This window comes from Microcaecilia unicolor, chromosome 13 (assembly GCF_901765095.1).
Source record: "Microcaecilia unicolor chromosome 13, aMicUni1.1, whole genome shotgun sequence".
Taxonomy (NCBI): Eukaryota; Metazoa; Chordata; class Amphibia; order Gymnophiona; family Siphonopidae; genus Microcaecilia; species Microcaecilia unicolor.
In genome coordinates, this window is record NC_044043.1 from 64,205,108 (window position 1) to 64,231,822 (window position 26,715).

At 42.1% G+C, this 26,715-nt stretch overlaps 1 protein-coding gene across 1 annotated transcript in view; it reads left to right on the forward strand.

The window, feature by feature from the left end:
* MTOR (mechanistic target of rapamycin kinase) overlaps nucleotides 1-26,715 on the forward strand; it is a 181,479-nt gene that overhangs the window by 150,291 nt on the left and 4,473 nt on the right. Inside the window, 10 exon segments of the mRNA XM_030185556.1 lie at nucleotides 2,139-2,273; nucleotides 4,321-4,495; nucleotides 9,985-10,120; nucleotides 13,572-13,719; nucleotides 16,928-17,050; nucleotides 17,394-17,476; nucleotides 20,936-21,008; nucleotides 21,196-21,270; nucleotides 21,689-21,824; nucleotides 23,760-23,825. Coding sequence (XP_030041416.1) covers nucleotides 2,139-2,273; nucleotides 4,321-4,495; nucleotides 9,985-10,120; nucleotides 13,572-13,719; nucleotides 16,928-17,050; nucleotides 17,394-17,476; nucleotides 20,936-21,008; nucleotides 21,196-21,270; nucleotides 21,689-21,824; nucleotides 23,760-23,825 — 1,150 coding nt within the window.

A 26,715-nucleotide genomic window follows, 5' to 3' on the forward strand; every position in this document is an offset into this window, starting at 1 on the left:
ATAGTTTTCCTTTGTGAATGACTGTGGAATCCTGTGAAATGTGTTGGCACAGTTTACAGCTAGATATATTGCAAGGATGTGTGCTACTCTCTTTGTTATGAGTTTCTGTCAGGAGCTTGCTTTTCACTAGTTTGTGCTTTAAGTTGGGTGGCTGTCGGAAGGCCAGCACTGGTGAGGATGGGAATATCTCTTTCAGTAGTTCATCCTCCTGGAGTAGTGGCTGTAGATCTTTTATGATTGTTTTCAATTTTTCTAGCTCTGGGTTGTATGTCACTACAAGGGGGATTCTCTCTGTGGCTTTCTTTCCTTGTACTACAGTTTTTCCTGGGTATTTTAAGGGAGGAGGCAACATTCTTGGATATTATTTTGGGGTTGTAGCCTTTTTGTTTGAGGGATTAAGTCAGGATTTTGAGGTATCAGAGCAGATATGGTGATATCTTGTGGCTTGGCTGTGTATATTGAATTTTTATTTTATTTTATTTTATTTTTTTTGTATGTGAAGGGTGGAAGTTGGAGTTGTGGAGGTAACTGCATCTGTCTGTAGGTTTCCTGTATATAGATGTTTGTATATAGCCATTGTTGATGGAAATTGGGGTGTCCAAAAAATTGACTTTTAGCTCAGTAGAAAAATGTTTAATGCCAAACCTCAGTTGAACAAGATTTTTTACAAGTGTATTTCTTTAACCAGTATTAATAACACATTTAAATTTTTGTATGAACACTGTTTTTGACTGGTATATTGAATGGATGATTCTTTCTTTTCTCAATACCTGTACCAACTTCTGTGGCATGCTGGGGGTGGTAGAAGTACCTTCATGGTAATGAGTGCTAGAGGATTGTCTCTTATGTAACTCATCCTTGAAACCCCTTGCTGTCTAGCAGGGATTGCTGCTGCAACAACTTCTTCCCTTCCTGAGCTCTAGTGTGTCACCTATGTGGCATACGGAAAATCTGTTTGCTATGTTGGCAGGAAGTTTGAACACAAAAATCATGAACCACAGGCTCAGCCCATCATATTCTTCTTCTGGTATTTTAAGTTGATTGGGTGTTTTTTTTTTTTTTAATGAATTAGAGCTTTGTGTATTCTCGGGGTGCATATCCATGAATAAGAGATTGCCTTAAATGATTGCCACAAGTGATTCAGGTGAGGGAGTCCCTTTCTTGCCAGTGGTTTGTTATAGAACCAAAAAAATGCAGAAAAGATATGTGGCCTTTTAGGACTTAAGGGGATCTTTTACGAAAGCTTAGCTCGAGTTATCTGCAGCAGGGCCCATAAGAATAAAATGAGCCCTGCTGCAGATAACTCAAGCTAAGCTTTAGAAAAATACCCCCTTCATTTTTAACAGGACATCCATAAGAAGTCTAAAAAGAAAAAAAAAAGTGCCCATCTTATAAAAGCAACAAAGCCATCTGTTTGTCTTTATAAAATAGTTTCCACATCCAGTCCCAATAAGGCACAAATGTCAACAACGCTGTAAAACAGGCTTTATATGTGGGGAAAAAGCCTTTTATGTTAAATCATTTTTTTAATTGATGACAACCAGAACAATGAAAGAACAAAAGATGATATAACAGCCATACATATATCAACAATTTTTTTTTTTAATGTAGGAAAAAGCCTTTTAAAAGTATCCTATAAAGCAAGAGTGCCCTCCATCATACACGCTGTCTTTACCTCTGGACAAGTTAAGAGAACATTAATCATATAACCAGGAAGAGGAAAAGGGAATGGTCTTATTCTGACTCCTTGATTAATGTTCCCTTACCTTACTTAGAAGTAAAGGGAATGTGTATGATACCATTCTTTTTAATTGTTTAAATCTTTGAGGTTGAGTACCTTTCCTACTGCTGCTTGATTGATTTGGCCTCATTGGTCCTTCTAGATCCTTTGGTGATTTATGACAAATCGTCACTCTGAGGCTTATTATTATCAGGGTTTCATTGAGGATTGTTTCCATAATGTTTGAAAGAAAATATATACTTTTAATATGGGACAAGAGAGGAAAATGGCCAATTGAATAGGGTCAGCAATTGCACAGTAGAAAAGGGAAACTAAGTTCTTCATCATCTAACAACTGTTATATTACTAAATTTTGCTAAGAATATTAGTGACTCTTCTTTTTCTCCTTCTTCTTTAGGCATATGGGCGAGATTTAATGGAAGCTCAGGAATGGTGCAGGAAATATATGAAGTCTGGGAATGTAAAGGACTTGACTCAGGCCTGGGATCTCTATTATCATGTATTCCGGCGGATCTCAAAGCAACTACCTCAGGTGCAGGAAACAGAGAGAACATTGTCAGGATTGGGTCTATCAGCTTGTACAAGTGACTGAGTTTTTACTATTCAGGATTCAGTCCTTGAAGAAATTACCCACAAAACATCTGTGAATGGCATACTGTTGTATGTGATCAAGGGAGCTATTGAATGAAAGACTTGAAGAATATTTAACCTTGATGCATATAGTGTCAAATTAGCAATTTGATAATGGGTGACTTAATTTTGTATGACAACATAGCTGTATAAAATGAGCTTAGCTAGGCTAAATATCAAGAGCAAGATTATATGCACAAAACCCATAAAAATTATAAAAAGTAACCAAAACCTGCTGCATAATTGGCCTTCTGTCCATGCCAGACCAGTCCAGATGAGTGGGTGATGTTTCCCTGCCAGCAGATGGAGCCAGAGACAAAAATCTCAGATCTGATGTCACTCCTCTTATAGGGGCCTTGTGCTGCCTTCAGCTACTCTGTATTTTTCTGGCTCCAGGTAATTGTATCCTTGGTGTATGGAATTATCTCATTCCTGGGTTGGTGATCATGAAATGTTTTTGACTGCATCAGGTTAGGCTTTGATGGTGAATTGGAAACCCAAAACATAACAATTGCCTTTGGTTGTCTAAGCTTTGATATGAATACTGAAGAGTTGTAGGCCTTACCAGCCTCCTATAAAGGGAGTAAAGTCAGTTCTGAGCTTTTTATTTTCTCTGTCTCCATCTGCTAGCAAGGGACATAGCCCACTTGTCTGGAGTGGTCTGGCAGGACTTAAGCAAAGGAAATTAACAAGCAAGTCCAAATTTTGCCTTTGAAGTTAAAGGGATGGAGGGAAATAAAGAATGTGCAAAAATGTACTTGTACAGTACTTACAAGCGCCTGAAGATGAAACACCCCGACGCTGACAAACGGAGCAGCGCTTAAGTTTTTCTGACATCGCGGACGCGCGCGTACCCAATTCGCGCCGAAACTCTATTTTTTTTTTTTTTTTTTTTTTAAATAGCGCTCAAATTAAACACACAAATCACCCGAAAAATAGTGATGGGAGCCAGACCAGGAAATGAAAACTGTACTTTTTATGTTTCCCTGCTGATGGAAACGCTAACCAGCCACACCACACACACTTGACAGTAACAGAGCTGCCTGCTCGTTTAATCAATGGGGACTTAAGAGGTCCGTGGCATGAAAGCAAATTTAGCTTCTTTTCACATCTGGCTGCCTCTCCCAAAGGTAAAATCCCCTTGCTATTCAAAGGGCAACCCTTCCCTTAGAAATTGAATTAAATAATAAGGGAGGTGGGGAGGAAAAAGGGGGGAGGGACCCGGGGCACCCGAGTTTACACCCCTGAGGCTGAAAGTCAACCAAACTGAAAAGAAAACCTAACAAGCCTCAAAGAATTCCTGTGGCACAGAATAAAAGCAGAATAAAGCCAACAATAAAGAAAAAGCTGAAAGACAATAAAGAGAGACTAATGGGCTCACTCCTACCTGCTGGGAGACTGAGAAAATACTGGGGCTAGGGTCACATGACCAGGGCTCCTATTGGCTCGCTAGTCAGAGTTTTTTTCTCAGTCTCCAACCTGCTGGTAGGCGTGCACAACCCATCAGTCCAATCCTGGGCCGGTCCGGAGGGATTAAAGGAAAGCAAATTAGCAGGTAAGGTCTAATTTCTCCTTACTGAAAGAGTAATGGACAGATGGAACAGATGTCAGTGGAGGTGATAAGAACCAGAACAGAGACCAGAGTGAAACTTTCTTTGGCTGTATGCAGAGTAATCTTAGTAGCAGGGCTAAGCAACAGCACTGTAGATAAGTACTGATGGATGGACTATTGTCTGCCTGCATCTGCTGTGCTTCTCAGATCATGCTGCCTTTAATGAATTGGATGTGAAATTGACTGCCAAAATAGTACTTTCATTTTGATTACTGAGTCAGTTGCGTTGAGTGTTAACTCATTGTATTTATCTTTTTTCAACAGCTTCAGCAATTCAGTATTTTAATTATTTAAATAATTTGTGTTTAGATAATTGTTGGTGTTTTTTTGTTTACAGCTCACGTCCCTAGAGTTGCAGTATGTGTCTCCCAAACTTCTCATGTGTCGGGATCTAGAATTAGCTGTGCCAGGAACATATGACCCTAATCAACCAATCATACGCATCCAGTCCATAGCACCTTCTTTGCAGGTCATCACTTCAAAACAAAGACCCAGGAAACTGACATTGATGGGTAAGATGGCTGTGTCTTCTTATATATTTTGGATGATGTTTGCGCTATATAGAAAAAAATTACATTTCTGTTCTTTAATGGTTTATACTGTAATGCTGACACTCCGCAAGTTCCATAGACCAAACAGCATAAACAGGAAGTCACTTGACTTCCTGCCTAGGATAATCCTAGTTTCTGGGTAGTTTCCTAGACTGAAGTTGTTCCAGTTTGAGGAACAGACCATAATAGCTGAAACTGCATATTTTGCACCTGCTGTTTATACTGGGAGGGACAGAAAATAGCATGTGTACCTTTGAAAATGCCAAATATGCAGTCTGTTTTATTCTGTTCTGATCTAAACTACTCAATGAAATACCCTTTTATCAGTGTGACTGAAAGTCTGCTTTTTGTAAACCTAGTGCACACTTTTTAGCTGCTCTGAAAGTCCTGGCCACATGTGAAACCAAGGAGGGTCAGTTTCAGACAGTAAATAGCTTTAAAAATTGCCCTCCTAAGCAACAATCTCAGTTCACTAACTAAAATATCTAGTGCAAGTCCTCATTATTAACCCATCTAAAGTAGAGGAGAAATAGAATCCTTGAGCACTGCTTGTCTTTGGGATTCCTTGGCAGCAGAACTCAAAGTACAGTGAAAAGGAGAGCGAGTAATTTTTCAGTCACCAAAATAAACGTAGAAATTCCTGGTGCCACATTATCTGGATTAACTCCCCCCCCCCCCCCCCACCCCCTTCCAGAAACAAAGTGGCGGGGAAGGCGGGAGGAAGTTAAAAAAAAAATTAGCAAAACAGAAACAAAACTACAGGAATCAAGTGGAAAAGATAATCAAGGTACTTGCTGATGAGGCTACATGACCTGATTTGGAGCCTGGGTTGACTAGATACCAAGAAATTGATACTCAGTGAATAGAACACTTTATCTCACTTCTATATGACTATGACACAGCATTAGGTTTTGGGTTATTCAAAAGAAAACAGATTATGGGCTTCTTTTGTCTGCAACAGTATTTCTGAGTCAGTAGAAAAATGGGGGTGGGGGAAATATGGTAGATCTAAATGCATACCCTCTTTGAGGAAGGGACATTCCCTGCTATGAATATAACCATAGCCATAAACAATAAGCTAAGGAGCATGGCTCAATCAACTCAAGCACTTGAGGCAGCATGAGGCTGGACTTGCTCCAGACTGGAATCCCTTCCATGGAAAGGTTTATCTTATGCAGTTCTAAAGATTCTGAATTATTGCTGTAAGTTTATATGCATGATAGGTTACAGTTTAGGTTCACTTTTTACAGAGAGCGTATGAGTATGTTAATGAATAGGACCAGATGGGAAGGGTTCTCATGGGTTACATTGTCGGGACTATAATCTATATAAATAATTCTCACCTCCAACGTTCTGAAGCTCACTGTGTGGCAGGGAAACTCTAAAGCCCTGTACTGTTGGTAGGCTAGGCTGTCAGCACGCACCACTCACTCTCACTCATAGACCCGCCCTTAGCCACGCCCCTTCCGGACATAATTCGCAACCCCAACGTTGTAATGAAGCCTCAAAAAAATCTGCAACTTCCGAGGTGGTCTAGATCAAAATTTCCCCAAGACTGTCTGCCCCGCCCTCGCGTCACAACGTGATGACGTCGAGGGCGGAGCAATGACACTCAAGACTTAACCAACCAATCATTACACAGCAGGCGCAACAGAAGCTCCCCCCCCCCCCCGCGCATCACTGCCTGCTGCCCTGAACACAAATTCGCCCTCCTACCCGAGTCCCCGCTGCGCCTGCCTGCCTCCACTCCCCGTCCGCCCTCCCTCACCTGCACACTGACTGAATGCTGCACACCACCGTGTCTCCCCGCTCCCTCCCAGTCGCCACTGCAGCCGCTGCTCTCTCCCTCCCCAGTCGCCGTCACAGACTGTCTGCCCCGCCCTCGCGTCACAACGTGATGATGTCGAGGGTGAGCGAATGACGCGTCTCAAGCATGAGGCGCCAACAGCCTCGTCCACCTCGCGGTCACCGTCGCTCCCCCCTTCACTCGCTCCTCTCCGTCTGCCAGCGGCCCGCCGCCTGGCCCCTCACAGCACCTCTCACCTCCGAGTGAAGGCGCTGCAGCAGGCAACAGATGATCGTTTCCCTTCAGCCCTCCCTCCTTCCTTCCCTGTGTCCCGCCCTCGCAGATTTTACTCAGACGAGGGCGGGACAGGGAGGGAAGGAGGGAGGCCCGAAGAGAAACGATCAGCTGTTGCCTCTGCTGCAGCGCCTTCACACGGAGGTGAGAGGCGCTGTGAGGGGCCGACCCCACCCCCCCAAGCAACACTGACCTCCCTGAAAGCCCCTGAACCCCCTCCAAGCCCCCACCGTCGCTGCACCTCCCACCCCGCCCCCTCCGAGTCCTCCCGAGTACTACACAAAGAAAGCAAAAGCAACAGAGCATGTTTACAGCTCCTCCCACCAGAAAGAAGAGGTGAGCCTATTTAGTTCCCTGTAAGCAAGGAAGCCAATTTGGTTGATCTCTATTTCCACTCTCCCATGCAGCCGTCATTGCTATACAGCCAAAATAAAGCAAGTACACGTATGAGCTGCTGCATCCAGGTTGTCCTTCTTTATTATTGGTCCATCTGTAACAAATCTAAAGCTGTTTCATTTGGACCCCCCTCCAAGCCCACAGCCACTCCCTCACAGTTCGCCATCTGCCCCCCCTCCCCCCACACACACATTCACACACACACATGCTCTAGCACACAAAAAAAACCAACCAACTGGTAGCCACCAAAACCACAACCTGAAGTGTCCCTCACTTTCAACCCATCACCACAGGAACGCAGACCCCCCCCTTCAAAACCCCCTCGCCACTCCCTCACAGTTCACCTTCCCCCACCCCCCTCCCCCTAACATTCTCACACACATACCATTACACCCTCCCAACTAGCCAACCCCGCCCACCCCTCCCTTTCCCACCCCTCAAACAACATTTTGAAAACAAAACCACAATATCTATCACACACACAAAAACACTTCACTAATGACAACAAGCCACAACACGCCCTGAAGGCGATGGCCGACCACAAGCGGGCGTTGGCCGACCACAGGGCCGTGGAGAACACCTGGAAACTTATGCACAAACTGGTGAGTTGCAGGGGAGTGGGAGAGGGGAGGGAGGACGGCCTGTAAATCGGAGGACAGGAAAGGGGGCCATGGAACTCGGAGGAGAGAGAGGGTGGCGTGGGACTCGGAGGGGACAGAGGAAGACAGGGAGGGGAGGGATAATCTTGCTAGCGCCCGTTTCATTTCATACAGAAATGGGCCTTTTTACTAGTTATCTTTAATACATACCATAATGCAAACATGGTGATTATGTGAAAGAATGGACGAGAGAGGCTGAGCATGTCTGGAGGGAGGGGAGAGACTTATGAATGGCAAGGATTAGAGAGAAGCCAAAGGGGAAGTCATTATGCACGCTGCAGGAATAATGGAGAACTCTTGACTGTATGGGAACTGTTTTGAAGATACACCTAACCTTGATAAATGTGAAAAATCTGCAAACACCTGCGAAAAGAAAGTTCTCAGTACTTTGGGAACTACTGATTTTTTTTTTTTTAGTGCAAAAACACCATATTAAGCACAATCAAGTAGGTAATCTTAAAGCACCTAGTAATCCTCATAAGGAAAACTCCCAAGGTAGAGAGTGTGCTAAAGCTGGAAAGATAACAAAGGAAAAATATTAATGATGGAAGTAGAAACAGGTGAACGTATGTGCTCCAAACATAGGGCAAATTAATTTCGTAAGGAAGTATTCCAAAATGTGTTGAGAGTTTTCAAGAATGTTGGACTGTGAGAGAGGAAACTTTAAGTGATGTCTTTGGACAAGACTGGTGGACAGCTTCAGGGTGAACAGGATAGTGGGATTTTAATTGCAGACTTTGCTGCAAAGTACAGACGTACACATCCAGTGATTGTGGATTATATATGTTACTCCCAATCTCACATCTCATATTGCAAAATAGATTTATTCCTGGTATCACCAGTCTTATGACTCAAGAGCAAGTCTTGTAAAATAGACTTGATGATATGGTCTGATCACACCCCTCTACATCTTATAATAACTGATTTATTCTCTGTTCCCTATGGGAATGAGTTGGACAATGAATGTGACAGTTTTAACAGGTAAGATTGTTTGCCAAGAAGTGGAAGAGAATATGTATTTATTTATTTATTTATTATTACATTTGTACCCCGCGCTTTCCCACTCAAACCAGGTTCAATGCGGCTTACATAGTAATAGGGATTACAGAGTATTGGTAGTGAAACTTGATAGAGAAAATATAAGTTAAGTATAACAGAATAATAAAAGATATAGGTAGGTAGCAATGTGCAAGTATTGGGTAAATGGGTTCATAGGATTAGTTTGGGTCATATATAAAAGAATATTTAAGATTAAATGACGTAAATGGTTAAATAAAAAAAATCTGAAAGATTTAAAGTGCTTTCAAACAAGGGCAGAGAGACCACATAAAGACAAACAAGAAGAGGAAATCATGGTTACTGTCCCCTCTCTACATGGAGAAATAAATTCTCTTATGGTGATGGAGGTGGAGTTTCAAATGAGAAAAGCTGGCCAATGTCAGCCGGATGAAAAATGGACACACTGTCTGATAGAAAAGCATTTTGTACTAGAGGAGGTACCAGGAATGTTCCGAGCTGGAACCGCACCCTGTACAACATGCCCCCTAGCACTCCTACCCGGCCCACTGCATCACAGCTAAGCAATGGATGTGGCACAATTACGGCATCCGCACCACCTGCACATAGCTGGCTACAGCCCTGCTAGGTACATTATAGAGTTGAGTAAGTTAATGGCACTGCATATGGGGACACTTAAAAAAAAAAAAAAAAAGTTGATCTGGGAGAAATACTGAGTTGGGTGCAGCATAGTGAAGTGACTCAGTATTTCTTCCAGATCCCGCCCCTTCGCATGGCCACCCACGGAGATGGGCACCCACTTTCGATTATGCCCCTCCACATAACTTTGTAAGTCTTGAAAATAGGCCTCCTGGGCACCTAAATGTTTCTATAAAATAGAGCAAAAACAGCAGAAACTGTGCCTAGATTGAAGCTGGGAACGTTTATGCTTGTGCAAGTGCAAGGCACTTATTTCCATGCATAAATCGTGATGCTGCCTGAGCACACCTACACTCAGGTCATGTGAAAGTACATGCCGTTTTGGCATCAAACATACTTCTACATGCATAACCCTTTGGGTCATTTTATAAAAACTTTTATGCATGAAAATTCATTTGTAAAATTGCCCCCACAAAGTATGTATTGACTCTACCTTCAGAGTTTGTGTAAATATGTGCACCAGCATTTGCACACTTCAGGAGCTGGTTCGAGGTGCCTTTAAAAACATAACCTTAAAATAGTGCCTTTTTGGATACCTCACATAGGTAATCTTGTTATAAAATTAGGCCCTTAATGCCTGCAAGATTTTCTGTTAACAGGAAGCAATGGGCATGAGTTCATGTTCCTGCTGAAAGGCCATGAAGACCTGCGTCAGGATGAAAGGGTAATGCAGCTGTTTGGACTGGTCAACACTCTGTTGGCCAATGACCCAGCATCTCTTCGCAAGAACCTTAGGTATTGTATATTTATGTAACACAAGTTAATTGAACTGGGATTTTTTTTTTTTTAGTTGAGTCCATTTCTTGCACAAGTTATAAAGAAAATAACTTTAATATTAAAGAGTAATTTTATAAAGCATTTTCTGTATGTAAAGCATGTTTTACTTGCAGAAAATGGTTCTTCTCATAAAATTGCACAGGTGTTGATATGTAGGTGTAGGCATTCCCAGAGTATAGCCTGGATGGAGGAGAGACAAAGATTTTGTACATGCGTATTTGTGAATTTTATAAAACTTTTCCCACAGGTTCTTATAAAATTGTGTGTGAGTATACACATGTACAATTAAATGAGCCAAATGGAGAAGGGAGGCTCCTACCTCAGTGATGGTTTGGGTAGAGCTGGAGCGGAGTTACAATGTACACATACGGAGCATGTGAGAATTTGTGTGCTACTGGAGGTCATTGTATGAGCCCCTTTTATAAAGGCAATAGGCACCATGAGATCAGTGTTTAGCAACGTTGCTGCCTTATAACTTTAAGTAAATAAAATGCATGTTTAAAGTTGCCACATGTTGAGCAGCAGAAAAACATATGTAAGTGCCACTTTGAAAATGCACATATGATTTTAAACCAATACTTTTAATCTTCTGACCTGAAGACCCCTTTTAGTCTAATATAATGCCCACTATTTTCCTATCTGCATTTAAATATATAACTTGGGCTTCTGTTCTTATGTATTTATAAATCATACACTTGGCTGTTTATTTTCCAGGTAATTACAGGTTTTTGAGGGAACAAAAACTCAATGTTTCAGTGTTTTCAACCACAGGCATATTACTACATACATTTTTTTTTCAGTGGAATCAAATATGTATGTGTGTTTCACTTAGGAGGAGTCTGTGCAAAATAAAAACACACAAACTGGGTGGAGGATTCAAGATAAGTCAGGGTTAGGATGAGAGAATACTAGGAAAAGTGGTGTTTTATTGGTGTTTATCCAATAAACTACCCATTCTGATTTTTTTGCATTGGATGTATTTTAGAAGCCCTACATATAAATTATGGGACTGATATTCAGATTGCGGGAGGCAGCCTGGCTAACTCCCACGATCTGAGACTGGATATTCAGTGCAAGGCTATTTCCGGTGAGTGGCATTGAATATCTGGTTTATTTTTGGCCAGTTTAAATTTAAATGGCGAAGCCAATATTCAGCACTGGCCGGTTAAGTTTAAACTGAACAAAGATAGGCCTGGTGTGACTGCCAAACCTAGCCAACAATATGCTGAATATTAGTGAATAGCCAGTTAAGTACTATTTAACCAGCCAAGAGCTATTCCTGACCAGTTAAATAGTGCTGACTATCGGGGGGGGGGGGGGGGGGGGGGGGATATGTTTAGCTGCTGAATTTTACCACTGAATGTATAATTTCTTTTTTTGCCCTTTCCCTTGCCCCACTTAACACAACTCTCCTTTTTAAAAAGTATAACGATCATTTTAAAAACTGCCTAAGTTATATGAATAACCAATACAAATTTTTAAAAGAAATGTATGCAGTTTGCTTTGCTGTTGGCTGCATAAGCACTTCTGAATATCATCCTCTGGAAATAAAATGCATTAATGGTGCAAATTATGAAAAATAGTCACATCAATCAAACTTTTCATTAGTCTTGTATCTGGGAATGTAGCCAGACAAATGTAACTGAATTTTCTTGTCTGGTGTGACGTCCTTATAGAAGAAGCAGTGACATCCTCTGATCTCTTACAAGTAGAAAGGTGTTTCAGTGTATATTGATCAGAGACCCATCTGCAGTACAGAGAGCAAGACAGGCTTCAGATCCCATCTGTGCTACAGACAGTTTTTCTGCTCTAGACTCCAAGACCAACAAAAGCTGACTATGTATCTGGATTGCTAGCATATTAGTTGGATAAATTAGAGCTTTTCTGGTCACTAATCAGCTGGCTAAATTAGCCCCGGATATTCAGTGCTGGGCCACATGCAGGCACCGGCATTGAATATCTGAGCCTGAGCAGACTGCTACTGGACACTGGAACTTATATTTATATTTTTATATTTTATTTTTGTTACATTTGTACCCCACGCTTTCCCACTCATGGCAGGCTCAATGCGGCTTACATATTGTATACAGGTACTTATTTGTACCTGGGGCAATGGAGGGTTAAGTGACTTGCCCAGAGTCACAAGGAGCTGCCTGTGCCTGAAGTGGGAATCAAACTCAGTTCCTCAGTTCCCCAGGACCAAAGTCCACCACCCTAACCACTAGGCCACTCCTCTAGCAGTACTGCTAGAGGTTGCAGTGGCCATTTTTGATTAGGAACTGTGAGGGGCAGGAGTGAGTGAGGTTTGATCCAAATACTAGTAGACTACCAGGACTGTTAAGTAAGCCTGAGGGGTCCTTCTGAGGCTCAGGAGGGGGGGATAGTATGTGCTCTGGGGGAGTGGGAGGAAGGTGGCCATGACTGCCAGCCGATATTAGTACCGGCATCCACATAGCTAACCAAGCAAAGCAGTCCTAAATGCTCAGTTAATTGTGCGGATGCTGGCACTGAATAATGCCGGTGCTTACATAACTCCAGGCAACTCCTCGATTCTGCCCTCTGTAAGGTCCATGACCTGCTCACTTGGGACATGGCTGGTACCACTGAATATTGGCGGCTAGGCAGGCACAAACAATTTAAATGGGCAGGAGACTCTCTTGCCCGTTTAAATTGCTTTGAATATTGACCAGTTGTTTTCAGTGTATTTTTTAAAATTTTATATCTATTAGGAGTTTCAGACTTTTAAACAAAAATACCAACAATATTTTCAAGGAACAAACATTATTTAAAATAAATAATATAGGAGAAAAGGAAAATAAACTCACTACATTTGTTGAGAAGTCTCCAGCTGCAGGGAGAGAGAAAGCAGATATAAGACTATGTAAGCTTGGTTACTTACGTGTAACAGAGGTTCTCCATAGACAGCAAGATAAATTATACTAGAAGTTTTTTCTGAGCATGTGTGAGACTTCCATTTTTGTGCTTCTGCACTAGCCCCCTCAGTCAGTTTAGAGCTTTTAACAGTTTCAACTGATGAGGGAATGGCAGCTGGGTGTGTCTGGCTCACTTAGTCTATTGACCAGTGAGAACCCCCTCTTCTGTAGTGTCCCTCCAGACTGGCACAGACAAATAGGTCATGCACTTCTACCAGCCTCTCAGTTGAGATGGTGGAGATGAGGACTGCATCTGAATTCAAGAAAGGAAGGGTTAGTCAATATGGTCGGGCAAACTGGATGGGCCAGGTAGATTTTATCTGCATCATTTTCTCTCCAGCTGGTACAAGCACAGTGGTTACGCTCATGGTAGGTCTTTGTTTTCAGTTTATATTTCAACTTTAATTTTATCTAATTTGCTTTGTTCAGGACCATAATATGGATTTATGGATTAACAATTTTTTTTTCTCATTTAGTATCCAGAGATATGCTGTCATACCACTCTCCACAAATTCTGGTTTGATTGGTTGGGTCCCACATTGTGACACACTGCATGCTTTGATCAGAGACTATCGGGAGAAGAAGAAGATTCTTCTCAATATTGAGCATCGGATTATGCTGAGAGTAAGAGGAAAACATATTTGTCTTCACAAAGAAAAGACTGGCTCAGCTTAAATCTGTTTATGAAGTTAATAATTTCCATAGCGTCCCTCTAGACTGCCACAGATGGGTTATGCACTCCTACCAGCAGATGGAGACTGAGAATACACAACTTCCAGTAGGCATATAAGTGGGATGTGTAGTCCCCTGAAAGTCCATCTATTTTCAGTCTCAGCAGATGGTGGTAAGTCTGTGCAGTCCCTGTAGGTTCCCTTAAAAAAATAGGGGGGGGGGGGAGGGGGTAGTAAGAAGGTTCTTTGAATCCAATCAAACCGTTGAGACCACAGCAGGAGGTGGTGAAGGTTCACAAGCAGATTAAGTATTTAAAAAGACAAAAATAAAAAAGCTTTACATGTCCATTACTATATTTTTCCCCATTTGGACCTATTCCTGCTTGCTGGACAGGGGGCTGTCCTGTGGAGGTCTCTGAAACCCCCGGGGTGCCACACTGGTGGCCGAGTCCCTCTCTCCTTTCCCCCTTGTGGTGGTCTATGTTGCGCTACCTGGCTTCATTCCCTGGTCCTCCTTTGCTGCTCTTGGGCACGGGAAGGGTCAGGTGGAGAGGGATCTGCCTGCAGCCTCTCCTGTTACCAGTTTGTGAGTTGCTCTGGTGTGGCATTGCCAATGTCTCAGTAAAAAAAAAAAAACAAAACCTAAAACAAGGTGCAATAGCTTTCTCCACAGAGCAGACTTGGGTGTGTTTTCAGGGAAGAGTTCTTCAGTGTGCTGTGCTTTTCCGCAGAGTTGCTTACCAGACACTCTGCAGTTGCTTTTCATGGGCTGGTGGGGAAGCTCCATCATGTGTGGAGAAATATTGAACAGAACTAGTCAAATTACATGCAGGGATCATGTGACAATTTTCTTCTTACAAAACAAACTCTTCTTACACATCAGAAGAGACCTGTTTGTTCTTTAAGGTTCATGTAAATTCCAAAAATGCAAAAAAAAAAAAAAAAAGGGCAGTCTATTTTCAGTTCTTGTGGTTAGCAGGCTTTTTGAAATGCTGGCCATGTTGGAGCTGAATATACATATAGACCACTGACCGATAGCAGCAATATTTATAAAGAATGTCCTAAATTAAACCACTTAGCTGTACATATAGCAGTCTGAATATTGCTGCAGTATATATAGTTGGGCAGAACGCCCTCGTTCTGCTCCAGCACTGTCTATGGAGTGCCGTTGCAACTAGATTGATTTTCAGCAGCAATATACAGATAGTGCCAATGAAAGTTATGGATAAAGGACTTAGGGGTGTAGTTATCAACGTGGACTACCGTTAAGAAGTTATTTTACCCCTAGCTCATCCTATTATAGCACAGGTCCCATTTTATGCAATGAGACCTAGTTACTAATAGCTTGGGTGGACTGTAAAATAACATATCTTAATGGTAGACCATGTTGATAGCAATGCCCTTTATATGTTTAAAGGGCAATTCTATAGCAGGTCACCTGATGTAGGCATCTACTTCCCTTTATAGAATACTAGCCTAACCAAATATATAAGCAGTTCAAAGTTAGGCATGTGTACTTATGCTAGCCATAGAGCTGGTATGTGTCATGCCTAATTGTTGCAGATAGAGTATGTAACTCAGAGTATTGTATAAGTTCTCCAAGGACAAGCAGGCCTATAGTTCTCACAAGTGGATAACGTGATCCGCGTTGCCCAGTTCGGAGCTTATATCAAGATGAAAGAGCTTTTCCACTGCGCATGCGTGAGTGCCTTCCCGCCCACAGCAAGAGCACAGGACTACCAATTCTTTTCTTACTGTGGTGGAGAGTGGACATCATTTTTCCTCTGCTCCTCACAGCCCGGTTTGAGAAAGAGCTTGAGTGTATTCTTAGTGTTTCCACTGTGTTTTTCTGCTTTCCCATGTTCAGGTTTTGTCCTTTTCCTTCCCTTATATTTTTGTTGTCTATTTCCCACAAGTTTCCTCTCTCTTTCTGTGTCACTAGGCCACGTTTAGGCCTTGAATTGGGTCAGGTTCTCACTTTCTTTTTCTTGGGTGCTTTGCCCCTTTTTTGACACCATTGAGTCATTTGATTTAGCCACGGAAGTTTTTCTTTCCATGTCCACGAAAGTTCCCAGTGGCTTTAAGCACTGTTCCCAGTGCAGTAGGGACCATCTCTGGTACAGACACCCATTCTTGGTGTCTTCAGTGTTTGGGGCCTCATCATAGCCCTTCCAACTGTGACCAGAGAGGCTCAACGAAAGAAAAAAGTTTGGGATCTGGCCTGAATGCTTGGCATTGGGTGTTGCATCGGGAGCATTGGTCTGTATGGGTGCTAGACCTGTCGACACTGAGAGCAGTTGTGCATCAGGTGGGTCTCCAGCTGCCTCGAAACCAACTGCTGTGCAGGGCCCTCGGGACCGACCGTATCCAACCCCGAGGCAACGGGAGGATTCAACATTGTCCTCATAGGCAACAAGGAGCCTCGATGACCGGCTTTGGGTGAAGGCCAGGAAGCATTGGCCTTGATCCCTCTCCGCATGGTGCCAGGAGCTCCGCGGGGCACTGAGGATTGGAACCCAAGAAGCATTGGTGCCAGGAGGACCACTCCCCCTCCACATAAGAGGTGCCAGTGTGGAGGTCTCTATGCATCCAGGACCAGCCTCCCATCTCGACCCCAGCAGTTCTGCAGCCTGTCTCTCTGATGCCCCAGCCTTTCCCGGTGTCGGCCCTCTGAGCGCATCCAGGCCTTGCTGCCTGAGCTGCTGGCTGGCTTTATTCAACAGAGTGTATTGACGTCAAGTTCATGATGTGGTGGGGCATGTTCTCTCAAATGTGTGTTTCTTTAAGGTTAAGGACTCTGAATTCATTCCTCCCTTGAGGATTATTTATGAAGGGGATTTTGCCCGCATTTACTTTGCTAATGTATACTGAACAGCTAGTAGCTACATGGTGCCTTTTATAGAACAGGGCTCACAGCTGAAGTCTTTGTATGTCTGTTAGCTGAGAGGCAAAACCCTCCTTCATTCCGGACTGGTCTGGTTGAACTAAAGGAAGGAAAATTAGCAGATAAAGACCAAATGTTTCCTTCATATTAAATTAAATAGGCAAGGCACTTTTATATTGGTTAGTAGATTTTTGCAGGCAACACCTTTTGTGGCTTTAGTGAGATTGTTACACTGAAATTTGTTAAATCTAAACAGCCTTTCTTTGTATTTTTGCAGATGGCTCCTGATTATGACCACCTCACTTTAATGCAGAAAGTGGAGGTCTTTGAGCATGCCGTTAATAACACAGCTGGTGATGATCTGGCCAAACTGCTGTGGTTGAAGAGCCCTAGCTCTGAGGTATGTCTAGCTTTACCATCAGTGCTTGCAAACAGATATTAGTGTGCTCAATGGAGTTTTACATTTAATTGATGAGAAATTGTGTGCCATTGAAATTGTCATCTTGCAGCTTGGTACATTACAAGGTATGCGGTGGCTTAAATTAAGAATTATTGCTTCAGGACACTTTTATATCGGTTATCCTTGTCATATTTAAATTTGTAGTGATTAAAATTTCCAATCCAGCAGTTTCTAAGGTTGTTTGGATTCTGCACTGGGAAAACCATTCATTTAAATCAGCTGAAAGGAGAATGAAGAGAATAGCTTAGGATTTTGACTAATGTCATCTGTATTCTGCGTCTAGGTTTGGTTTGACAGAAGAACAAATTATACTCGCTCTTTAGCTGTGATGTCCATGGTTGGGTACATCTTGGGCCTAGGAGACAGGTAAGGAAAATGAACTTATAAAGATAACCAATAAATTTTCTCAAGAGTCAGAAACCATTCCCTTATCCCTCACATTTACCTTCAGATATATCTTTTCATACCTATAGCCAAATACTATATTACAGGTGTGTTCCATGTCCCATCAAGCCAGTCCAGAACTAATGGGTTATGTCCGTCAGCCAGCAGATGGAGCATGAGAGTGACAACGTCATAGTCTTACCCTATTCAGGGCACCATGCATCAGCTGCTCACCAGATGGTAATGGACATTCTATGCAGGTGGCTTTGATCAGGTTTGATTGGTGCTGATCCTGGGCCCGCCTGGAGAGCTGGTTCACCAGTTGAACTAGGATTTCTGGGGAAGGAATCCAGGGTCCTGCTGTAGCAGACAACACACTTGGAGTTTACCTGAAGGGGTCTAAGTCCCTCCCTTCTCCTTTCTCCCCATCATTACCTTTGCCTTTTCCAAAAGAGATTAAGAAGAGATTTCAGGTATATAAAAAAAATAACTCTGAAGTAAAGCAGCTCTCTTGGCAGGGTCAAGCACCAGAAGAAAGGCAACAGCTAAGGGAAGCAGCAGTGACCCGTCCCACGGTCATGGCACCAGGAGGCAGCTTCTACTGGGGTCATGCAAGGCAAAGAACACTGCAGTCAATCAAGCACTGCTTAGTTGTGCACCAGAAGTGGCACTGGTAAGGGGTGACTTGTGGCAGTTTACTCAAAAGCCGAACAAGAGTACGCCAAATGCTGTTCCCGCCGTAGCAGCCAAGAGGGTAGATCTGATTAACCTGACTCCTGCTACAATGGGCCAGGTGGATCTGAAGAACACCCCAAGAGTTTAATGATGCAGCCAGCACTGACAGTGAAGAGTGTAGGGACCTCCTCACAGAGTCATGTGCAGGAGGCAGAAAGCACTGGAGTGGCATCCATCATAGATCTTCCATCCCCTAGTGCTTAGATCGTTTCTCTCCCTTTATCCTTGGCTCGGAAGGTTCAGCAGAAAAATCCCTTGGCCTTGGTGAGTTTGTCAGGAAGTTTTTCTGGATTTTCAGGCCAAGGGATTTCTTTCTTCTCAAAATTTATCCTTCTCCACAGGGCATATTTGCTGAGGCAAGCTCAGGGTTCTTCCTCCATACCGGCATGGGATCTGCAGACTGGAGGTGTGAATAGGCTAGCACAGACCAAAAAAAAACAAACCTGAAACTCGGAGGGGACTGTGCTTTCTGGTTGGGGCTTTGAATAGGAGAGGGCTTCCATTATTGGAAGAGAGAGAGCTACTGGTAGCAGAAAAGGATGATTCTCTGGGTGTTGGGCTTGTTTGGAGGGAAGAGCTGTTAGCTATTAGAAGTCTGGTGTTGGAAGCACTCAGCATCTCTGACTTTCTGGTGCAAGAAGCAGGTCCACAAGAGAGGATATACCCAAGCGATCCAAGCTATGATCATGGTGGAGTGGGATGCTTTTTAGGCCAGTCTCCAGGTTGGTAAAGTTATAAGTAGATTCTACTCTTTGGACCAGTGTAAAAGGAAAAGCTGAAGTATCTGAAGGTGAATTTGGATTCCTTGGTAAATGTGGTCATTAAGAAGATGACCACTCGTGTGGAAGGTGATAGAGCTTAGAAAAATATCCAGAATCGTAAGCGGGAAGCCTTATTAAAGCAGTCTTTTGAAGTTGTAGTGTTGGGACTCCAAGCAGCTGTATGCAGTGCTTATGTATCCAGAACCTGTCTGTGCTGAGTGCAAGAGACTCCAGTTGAGTTAAAGGAGATGACTCAATATCTGTGAAGGGTGAATCCCCTGGAGGCAAACTTGAGTTACATGGAGAATGCCTTGTATGATCTGATTAGGACCTCAGCCGGAGGCATGGTGGTCATGGTTACAACTAAGTGGCTGTTGTGGCTCCAGAATTGGTCGATAGATATGGCCTCCAAAATTCAACTCAGCAGACCCTCCATTTAAAGGAAAGTTGCGTTTTTGGGAGGACTTGGAGATGTTAAAGATCCTATGTTCTCTTGTCTTTGGTAGTCTAAGATTCAGAAGTTGCCAGAAGATAGGCCCAGAATTTCCTTATGCTCGGCCACTTGAAGGATCAAATTCTATGAGACGTGCTGTTACTGGCTAGGCAAAACCATGTGACTCAGTTGTTGAAGTTGCTGGGGTTAATCAGCATTTAATCAGCATAAAAAAAAAAAGCAGTTTGTAACCTTCACAGTGACTCCAGTATTCAGGAGTGCAGTTCAGTACAAAGAAAGTTTTCCACCCAGAACAGAGAAGAGTAAAACTCCTGGCTCTGATCTGGTTGGTCTCTTCTGGCAAAGAAAGCTCCTTTGGTTTACATGTACGTTCTAGGAGCTATCAAAGTAGAACCGTGGACTTGGGTTCAAATGGAACCATTGCAGAGATGATTTCTGGACCATTGGTCAGTTTATTGTCAGAGTTACAAGAGCCATCTTCTGTGAATGCTGCTGGCTTGGGCCAGCTTGAAATGGTGGTTGGATACCCAAAATCTTGCAAAGGGCACAGATGTAGAAGCCCCAATATGGGTAGTGCTGACAGCAGATTCCAGTCTGAGCAGCTAGGGAGTGTATTGTCGGGGGGGAAAGTGGCTTAGAGACAATGTCCAGGGACCAAATCATCCTGGTTCATCAACCAGTTGGAACAAAGGAGGAAGTTTATTTCTTGTCTTCACTTCGTTACAAATAAAAGTGGCTGCTGCACAGTGCCCTTGATAGGGCAGAGTTCACAAATCATTGTTCTCTGTCACCATCTGTTTGGTTGATGAGCATAACCCATTGGTTCTAGACCGGTCTGGAGGACTCTAAGGCAAGACCAGATTTTTACTTAATTATTGATTTATTTAAGCATATACCTTTTTAGATCAAGGTAAGTTACATTCAGATAATCTAAGTTTGTACTTTAGGAAATGGCGAGTAAAGTGACTTGCCCAAAGTAAAAAAAGAGCATCAGTGGGGTTTGAGCCCTGGCTTCCCTGGTTCTCAGCCTGAATCTAAAGTGGTGTTAGGCTTTACAAGAGAGAATAAATGGGAAACAGCATTACTCTTGCCTTGCCCCAAACTTACAGGAATATGCCTAGAAAATGAATGATAAAGAAGTGAGGAATCTCTGTGAATAACATTGCTTAGCTCTAGAAATTGATTTCAAAATGTAATAAATTTGAGTAACAAATACAGGTTTCATAAGTTATAAGATAAATATTAAGATAAAACACTATTGGACTAGGACAATAATTCAATATTGAAGGTAGGAATACAAAAAAAAATTATGATTTTTCTGAAGAATTTTATACAGAGGGGCTGACAAAATATAACTTTGGCCTAGGTTTGCAGAAACAATCAGGTGATGATTCTGTATGAAATAAAGCATTGCTAGATTATTTGACGTAATAGTGAGGAGATATGTTCTTTACTGATAAACTGCCTTTGTGACATCTCTTCCCCATAAAGACACCCATCCAATCTGATGCTGGACAGACTAAGTGGGAAGATTCTTCATATTGACTTTGGTGACTGCTTTGAGGTACTCTGTTACATAGGAATTGGCCATTTTATTTGGTGTTACCAAGTTTTGTTTGGCTTTGAGTATAATTATACTGGCTTGAAAGTATGAAGATAGGAAACACAAAGAAATTAATGATACACATATGTATATACAAAACTTTTGTTTTCTATACCTCATAGTTATGGGTTTTCTGGCTACATTATAGGTTGCCATGACAAGAGAGAAATTCCCTGAGAAAATTCCATTTCGACTGACAAGAATGCTGACAAATGCTATGGAGGTAATTGTAAATTATCCAGTAGCACACAATAAAGATCTCTCCTGCACCCCCCCCCCCCTTCTCATCATGTGCTGCAGGGCACAAATTATGCAAATCTGCTTGGATGTGAAGGTAGGAGAGAATGAATTTCCTTTGGGAGTTTTGTAAGAAAATACTACTACTTCCCCTGCTGCCCTCCCATGTATTTTTTATGTTACATATGTATTCCTGAGTACATACTATCTCGGAGCCTAACAGTGATCCTAGTCCCATCAACTATATTCCTTGGCCTATAATTTTTTCCGAGCCTTTGGTATGTGTATGGATACTCTAAGTGGCACCCAACTCCAGAGGATTCTTACATCATGGTGTTTTTAAACCTGAGTTCCCATGGAACCAGGAGTACCTATAATGATCAGGTTCTTCTTGGTTTTTGAAGGTAACTGGCCTAGATGGTAACTACAGGATTACATGTCACACCGTCATGGAAGTGCTCCGAGAACACAGAGACAGTGTGATGGCTGTTCTGGAGGCCTTTGTGTATGACCCTCTGTTGAACTGGAGACTGATGGACAGTAAGTAGCAGGAGAAAGGGAACTAAAATTAAGATTACACAGTGGCAAAGTAATGAATACAGAGGCTCAAATAGAAAAAGAACAAGTACCCTCTGTCTTACCAGGAAATCAGCATTGTGCTTTTATCTAGCTAAACCATACAACACAATCCCCAAGTCAAGATTCCAGTAGCGATAATTCATATAATAATTTAGGCCTAGAAAATGCAATTCACTGCATGATTACATTGTGTCTGCTGTAGACTCTGATTTAGGTGATGGTGTTTTGTAGTCTGGGTGGAGGAGTGTGCTAAGTCAGTTTCATGATGTGCAGAATTTCTAAAAATCAAGATTATCTCTGTGTAAGGAGGTCATTTTATAACAGGCTATCTGTAAAAATGTCCAGCGTGTCTCTTTGAAGACAACATAGGCTTCCAGAACTATCCCCAGCAGTGCATAAATTTACATCTGCATGTACACACACATTATATAAAAGTATGTGCTTATATTGGAACTGCCTGAACTACGCTCACAGGAACACCTATGCCTATATCACGTAATGTAGGCGCTGTGTACCTGCTTTTTACACACATATAACTTTGCACAGTTTTATAATTGCCATTTTCTTTGTGCAAAATATGCTTTACATGTAGAAAATGCTTTATAAAATTGAAGGCACATAGTTCTAGTTTATTTGGGTTTGCTATACCACCATTAATGAACTTGCAGATCACAGCGGTGTACAATTCTATAAACAGAAAAGAACTACAAAAATCTACAGGACAGTGTTCTATGATACCAATCATTCAAGATGCAATCACATATACAAGGCAGGGGAAAGAAAGGGGATATTGCAGGAAACGGTAAAGCTTATGTGGAATTAAATGTTTGCTGAAACAGCCAAGTTTTGAGCATTGTTTTGAATTTTTTTAAATGACAGTTCAGAACGAATTGGGAGAGTAATACAGTTCCAGAGGAAAGGGACTTCAAAGAAGAAAGCCTGATGCTGAGTAGACTCCAGTTGTGCAGAACGGGGACTAAGGAGATAAAATCAGTGGTCGTTTATAGAACAAAGAAGACGTGCTGGGGAATAAGGCTAGAGAGATAAGGGGGGTGTCCCAACTGATAAGCTTTAAAGGCGAGTGTGAGAGTCTTAAAAATGATCCGTTGATAACTGGGAGCCAATGTGATTTGAGAGAGAGAGGAGAGACGTGATCATATTTTTTGGGCCTGGTGAAGCAACTTGAGTGCAGTATTTTGGAGAGTCTGGAGTTTTTTAAGAAGTGAACGAGAGCAGCCAAGGTAGATGATATTACAATAATCTTGCCTGGTGATGAAGAAAGAGAAGATCAAAGCATGGAAAGTGTCAAAATCAAAGAATCTACAAACCGAGTGAAGTTGGCGAAGGATGAAAAAGCTTGTTTATATAACCTAGAACTGTGTTGAGAAAAATTTAGTTGAGATTCAAGAGTTACACCAAGATACCTGACAGAACTAACTGGTGAAAGAGTATGACCAAGGAGGTTTAAGGGTGTGGAAGATATATTTCCATAGAGATCTTCAACATAAAGAATACCTGAAACAGCTCTCTGCCATTGTAAAGCTGGGAATATAACCACAGGTAACACTGCTAATATGACCTGTGCTGGCTCAGATTTACAGTCTTACATCTATACTTTTTTTTTTTTTTAGGTTTAGGGTAAATTGATGCAAGAACTTGGTTCCAAGCCAGGGATGTTTTAAAAGAGAGAGAATATAATTGGTCTATGTTTCTAGGCTAAATATAGTTGCTGTGCAACATGGACTATTCCCTTATTCCATATTTCAGAAATGTCAAAATACCTAACATCCTGCTACATGTAGATGACTGACAACAGTGTCTCAGTATGGAGAGCAGTGGCAGCATTCATAAAGAGTTCAATATTAAAAAGATTCAACACAAATTTATATTTTCCAGCAAACACGAAAGGTAATAAGCGTTCACGAACACGAACAGATTCCTATTCTGCTGGCCAGTCAGTGGGTAAGTTCAGCCATACCTTTTGTGTAAAATCTTATTACATCATAAATGCCCTTGGGTCAACCCAGCAGCTGTTCTGCAATACGTCTGCTAATTTGGTCAGCTGGGAATGCTGCAGAGGCAAGGTTCATATCACACCCCTTGAAAAGAGAGTCTGCAGGGGCCTAGCTCAGATTACGTGCATCTGTGACCCATGTTCATTAGCTAGCACTGTGATGGCTGGGCTAAACCAGGGAAGAGGGTCTGGATTCCAAAATAGGGACAATTACAGGAAGGTGTCAGATCCCAGCTGCAGTTCCAGTTCAACTGGAAACCCAGAGGAGCGGTTGGAAATTGTGGGTCCAAAGGAAAAATAAGATCTTCATTGGAGAGATTGTCTCAGCACTTCAATCAAAGCAGAAAAAATCAAAAAAAGAAAATTTTGAGAGTTGTCATGCTGCTAAAAACCTTTATTTTGAACTTGATGGGAATTAAATCTAAAGAATTTATTTCAACAAAGAATTATCTTTTATGGAACGTAAAATGAATATTCCTTATCATCCTACTAGGACAGTCTAGATGTGTGGATTTTTGCCAGCAGATGGAGACAGTTTTTCCATGACATCATCACTGTCCTAAAAAAGTGGTACAGACAAGATTCTTATCAATATGCTTTGTCTCTGTAGAAAGCAGACGGATTCAGCAGGATTCATTAGGCTCCCATAACATTTGGCTTTGGGTATTCCCCTGGTGAAGCAGTATTGTCTGTTTTCCTTTGGCAACAGTCTGTAGGCTGTTCTTTCTGGTAGAGCAGGCCTCAGCCGTTGTTTCCAGGCAGAGCAAGATTCTGCCTTCACAAAAGGAAATGGGATGAGATATAATTTACCACCGTTCTGTGGTTACAATCAAAGCAGTTTACATATTATATACAGGTACTTATTTTGTACCTGGAGCAATGAGGGTTAATGAGGGAGTGGCCTAGTGGTTAGGGTGGTGGACTTTGTGAGGGAGTGGCCTAGTGGTTAGGGTGGTGGACTTTGGTCCTGGGGAACTGAGGATCTGAGTTCGATTCCCACTTGAGGCACAGGCAGCTCCTTGTGACTCTGGGCAAGCGCCCTTAACCCTCCATTGCCCCATGTAAGCCGCATTGAGCCTGCCATGAGTGGGAAAGCGCGGGGTACAAATGTAACAAAAAAAAAAAATAACTGCCGGATTCTATATCGCACCTTAATTTCTGCAAGGAAAAAGCATATTCTATAACAACGCACATAACTTAATTGGTTAACTAGCTAATCAGCACTGGCAATTGAATGTTAAGCACTAATTGGTATTAAGATTTACACGCAGAACTCATTAAGCATATTCTGTATCGTGGTACATATAAATTTGAAGTCACATAGTTGAAAAGGGTGTGGGCATTTCTAAAATCTATGTGCGTGGTTATAGAATACATTCGCTCTGCACCTTATTAGCTATCTGGATTTACGCTATGTAAAATGTGGCATAAATGGCCACAACTAAATTTGGTCACATGGAGAGGTGCTCGGCATAATATACCACACGGAAATTTAAGCCTATTCTATAAAATGTAGGCGTACTTTAGAGAAGACGCCTAGGCATATCTTTTTTCCACACTGCATTTTCAGGTGCCATATAGAATCTAGCCCTAAGAGACTTGCCCAGAGTAATAAGGAGCTGCAGTAGGAATCAAACCCAGTTCCCTTGGTTCTCAGGCCACGGCACTAACCATTAGATTACTCCTCCACTCCAAGGGGGCCCTAGTTCAGTTGCTTACCTCTTTCTAACAGAAGATATGTACATACATTTTCAGATTGTTTGCATTACTACAAAGTATGTGGGTATATTTTAACCTATGGTCTTTGCACTAGTTTCCATCATGAAAGTGCATGTTTACTTTCACCTTTTTAAATTCAGTTTAATTTGTTTGGCATGTGCCTTTTTTTTAGTAGTTCAAAGCAAGTTCATTCAGATACTCTAGGTATTTCCCTGTCCTCGGAAAGCTTACAATCTAATTTTGCCCAGAGGCAATGGAGGGTTAAGTGACTTACCCAAGATCACAAGGAGATGAGCCCTGGGTTCCATGGTTGTCAACCTGCTACTCTAATCACTAAGTTTCTTCTCCAGTATTCCGCCACTCTTTTTGGGACATGAACTTTTGTGGAATTGATGCTCCTACTGTACACATGTATTTGCTGGCATCTTTACATGTATTTTACAAAAAGCTCCACATTCAGTAGAGCCCTTCATAAAATACTCAGGCGAACGTCCTGACCTGGACATCCTTGGTGCACTACAAATGGGCTTAGCACACAGGAAAGTCCTGCAATAGCACATGCAAACTCCATTTCCTAGCACCCTTTGGATACACCCCTTAAGGTTACTTGAATGCATTAATGTTTTACATTTGTTGTCACAAGACAATGTGATTTAACACATGTTAAATGCAAGCCCCATTATTGTCACAGGGGTCTATTATTTACTAATAACATGTCTGTATTGAACTAGTGCAAATTAGTAAATTTAGAGGTGTATTTTCAAAGCACTGAAAAGTTACATAAAAACCTGTGGAACTTTGTAAGTCTAAGTGCTTTGAAAATGAGCCCCATAGCTGTTAGAACAGATTAGAAATCTCCATTCACATACAGTACATATTAATCCTGAATGAAATTTAATCCACTTTCATTCTCCTAAACACAGTGAATCATAGAGCAAATGTGCATTAATTGCTGAATTAGAGATGTGATTTAAAAACAGTTTATAAAGATCACCTGGCAGCAGCATCACTTGTTTTGTGGCATTATGTGAAGTTTTTGTCTCTGCCTTAGTGTGATATTTTTTATGCCTCTGCTTTCTTCATGTATGGGGATGCTCTCAGACTTTGCTGTTGTTTCTC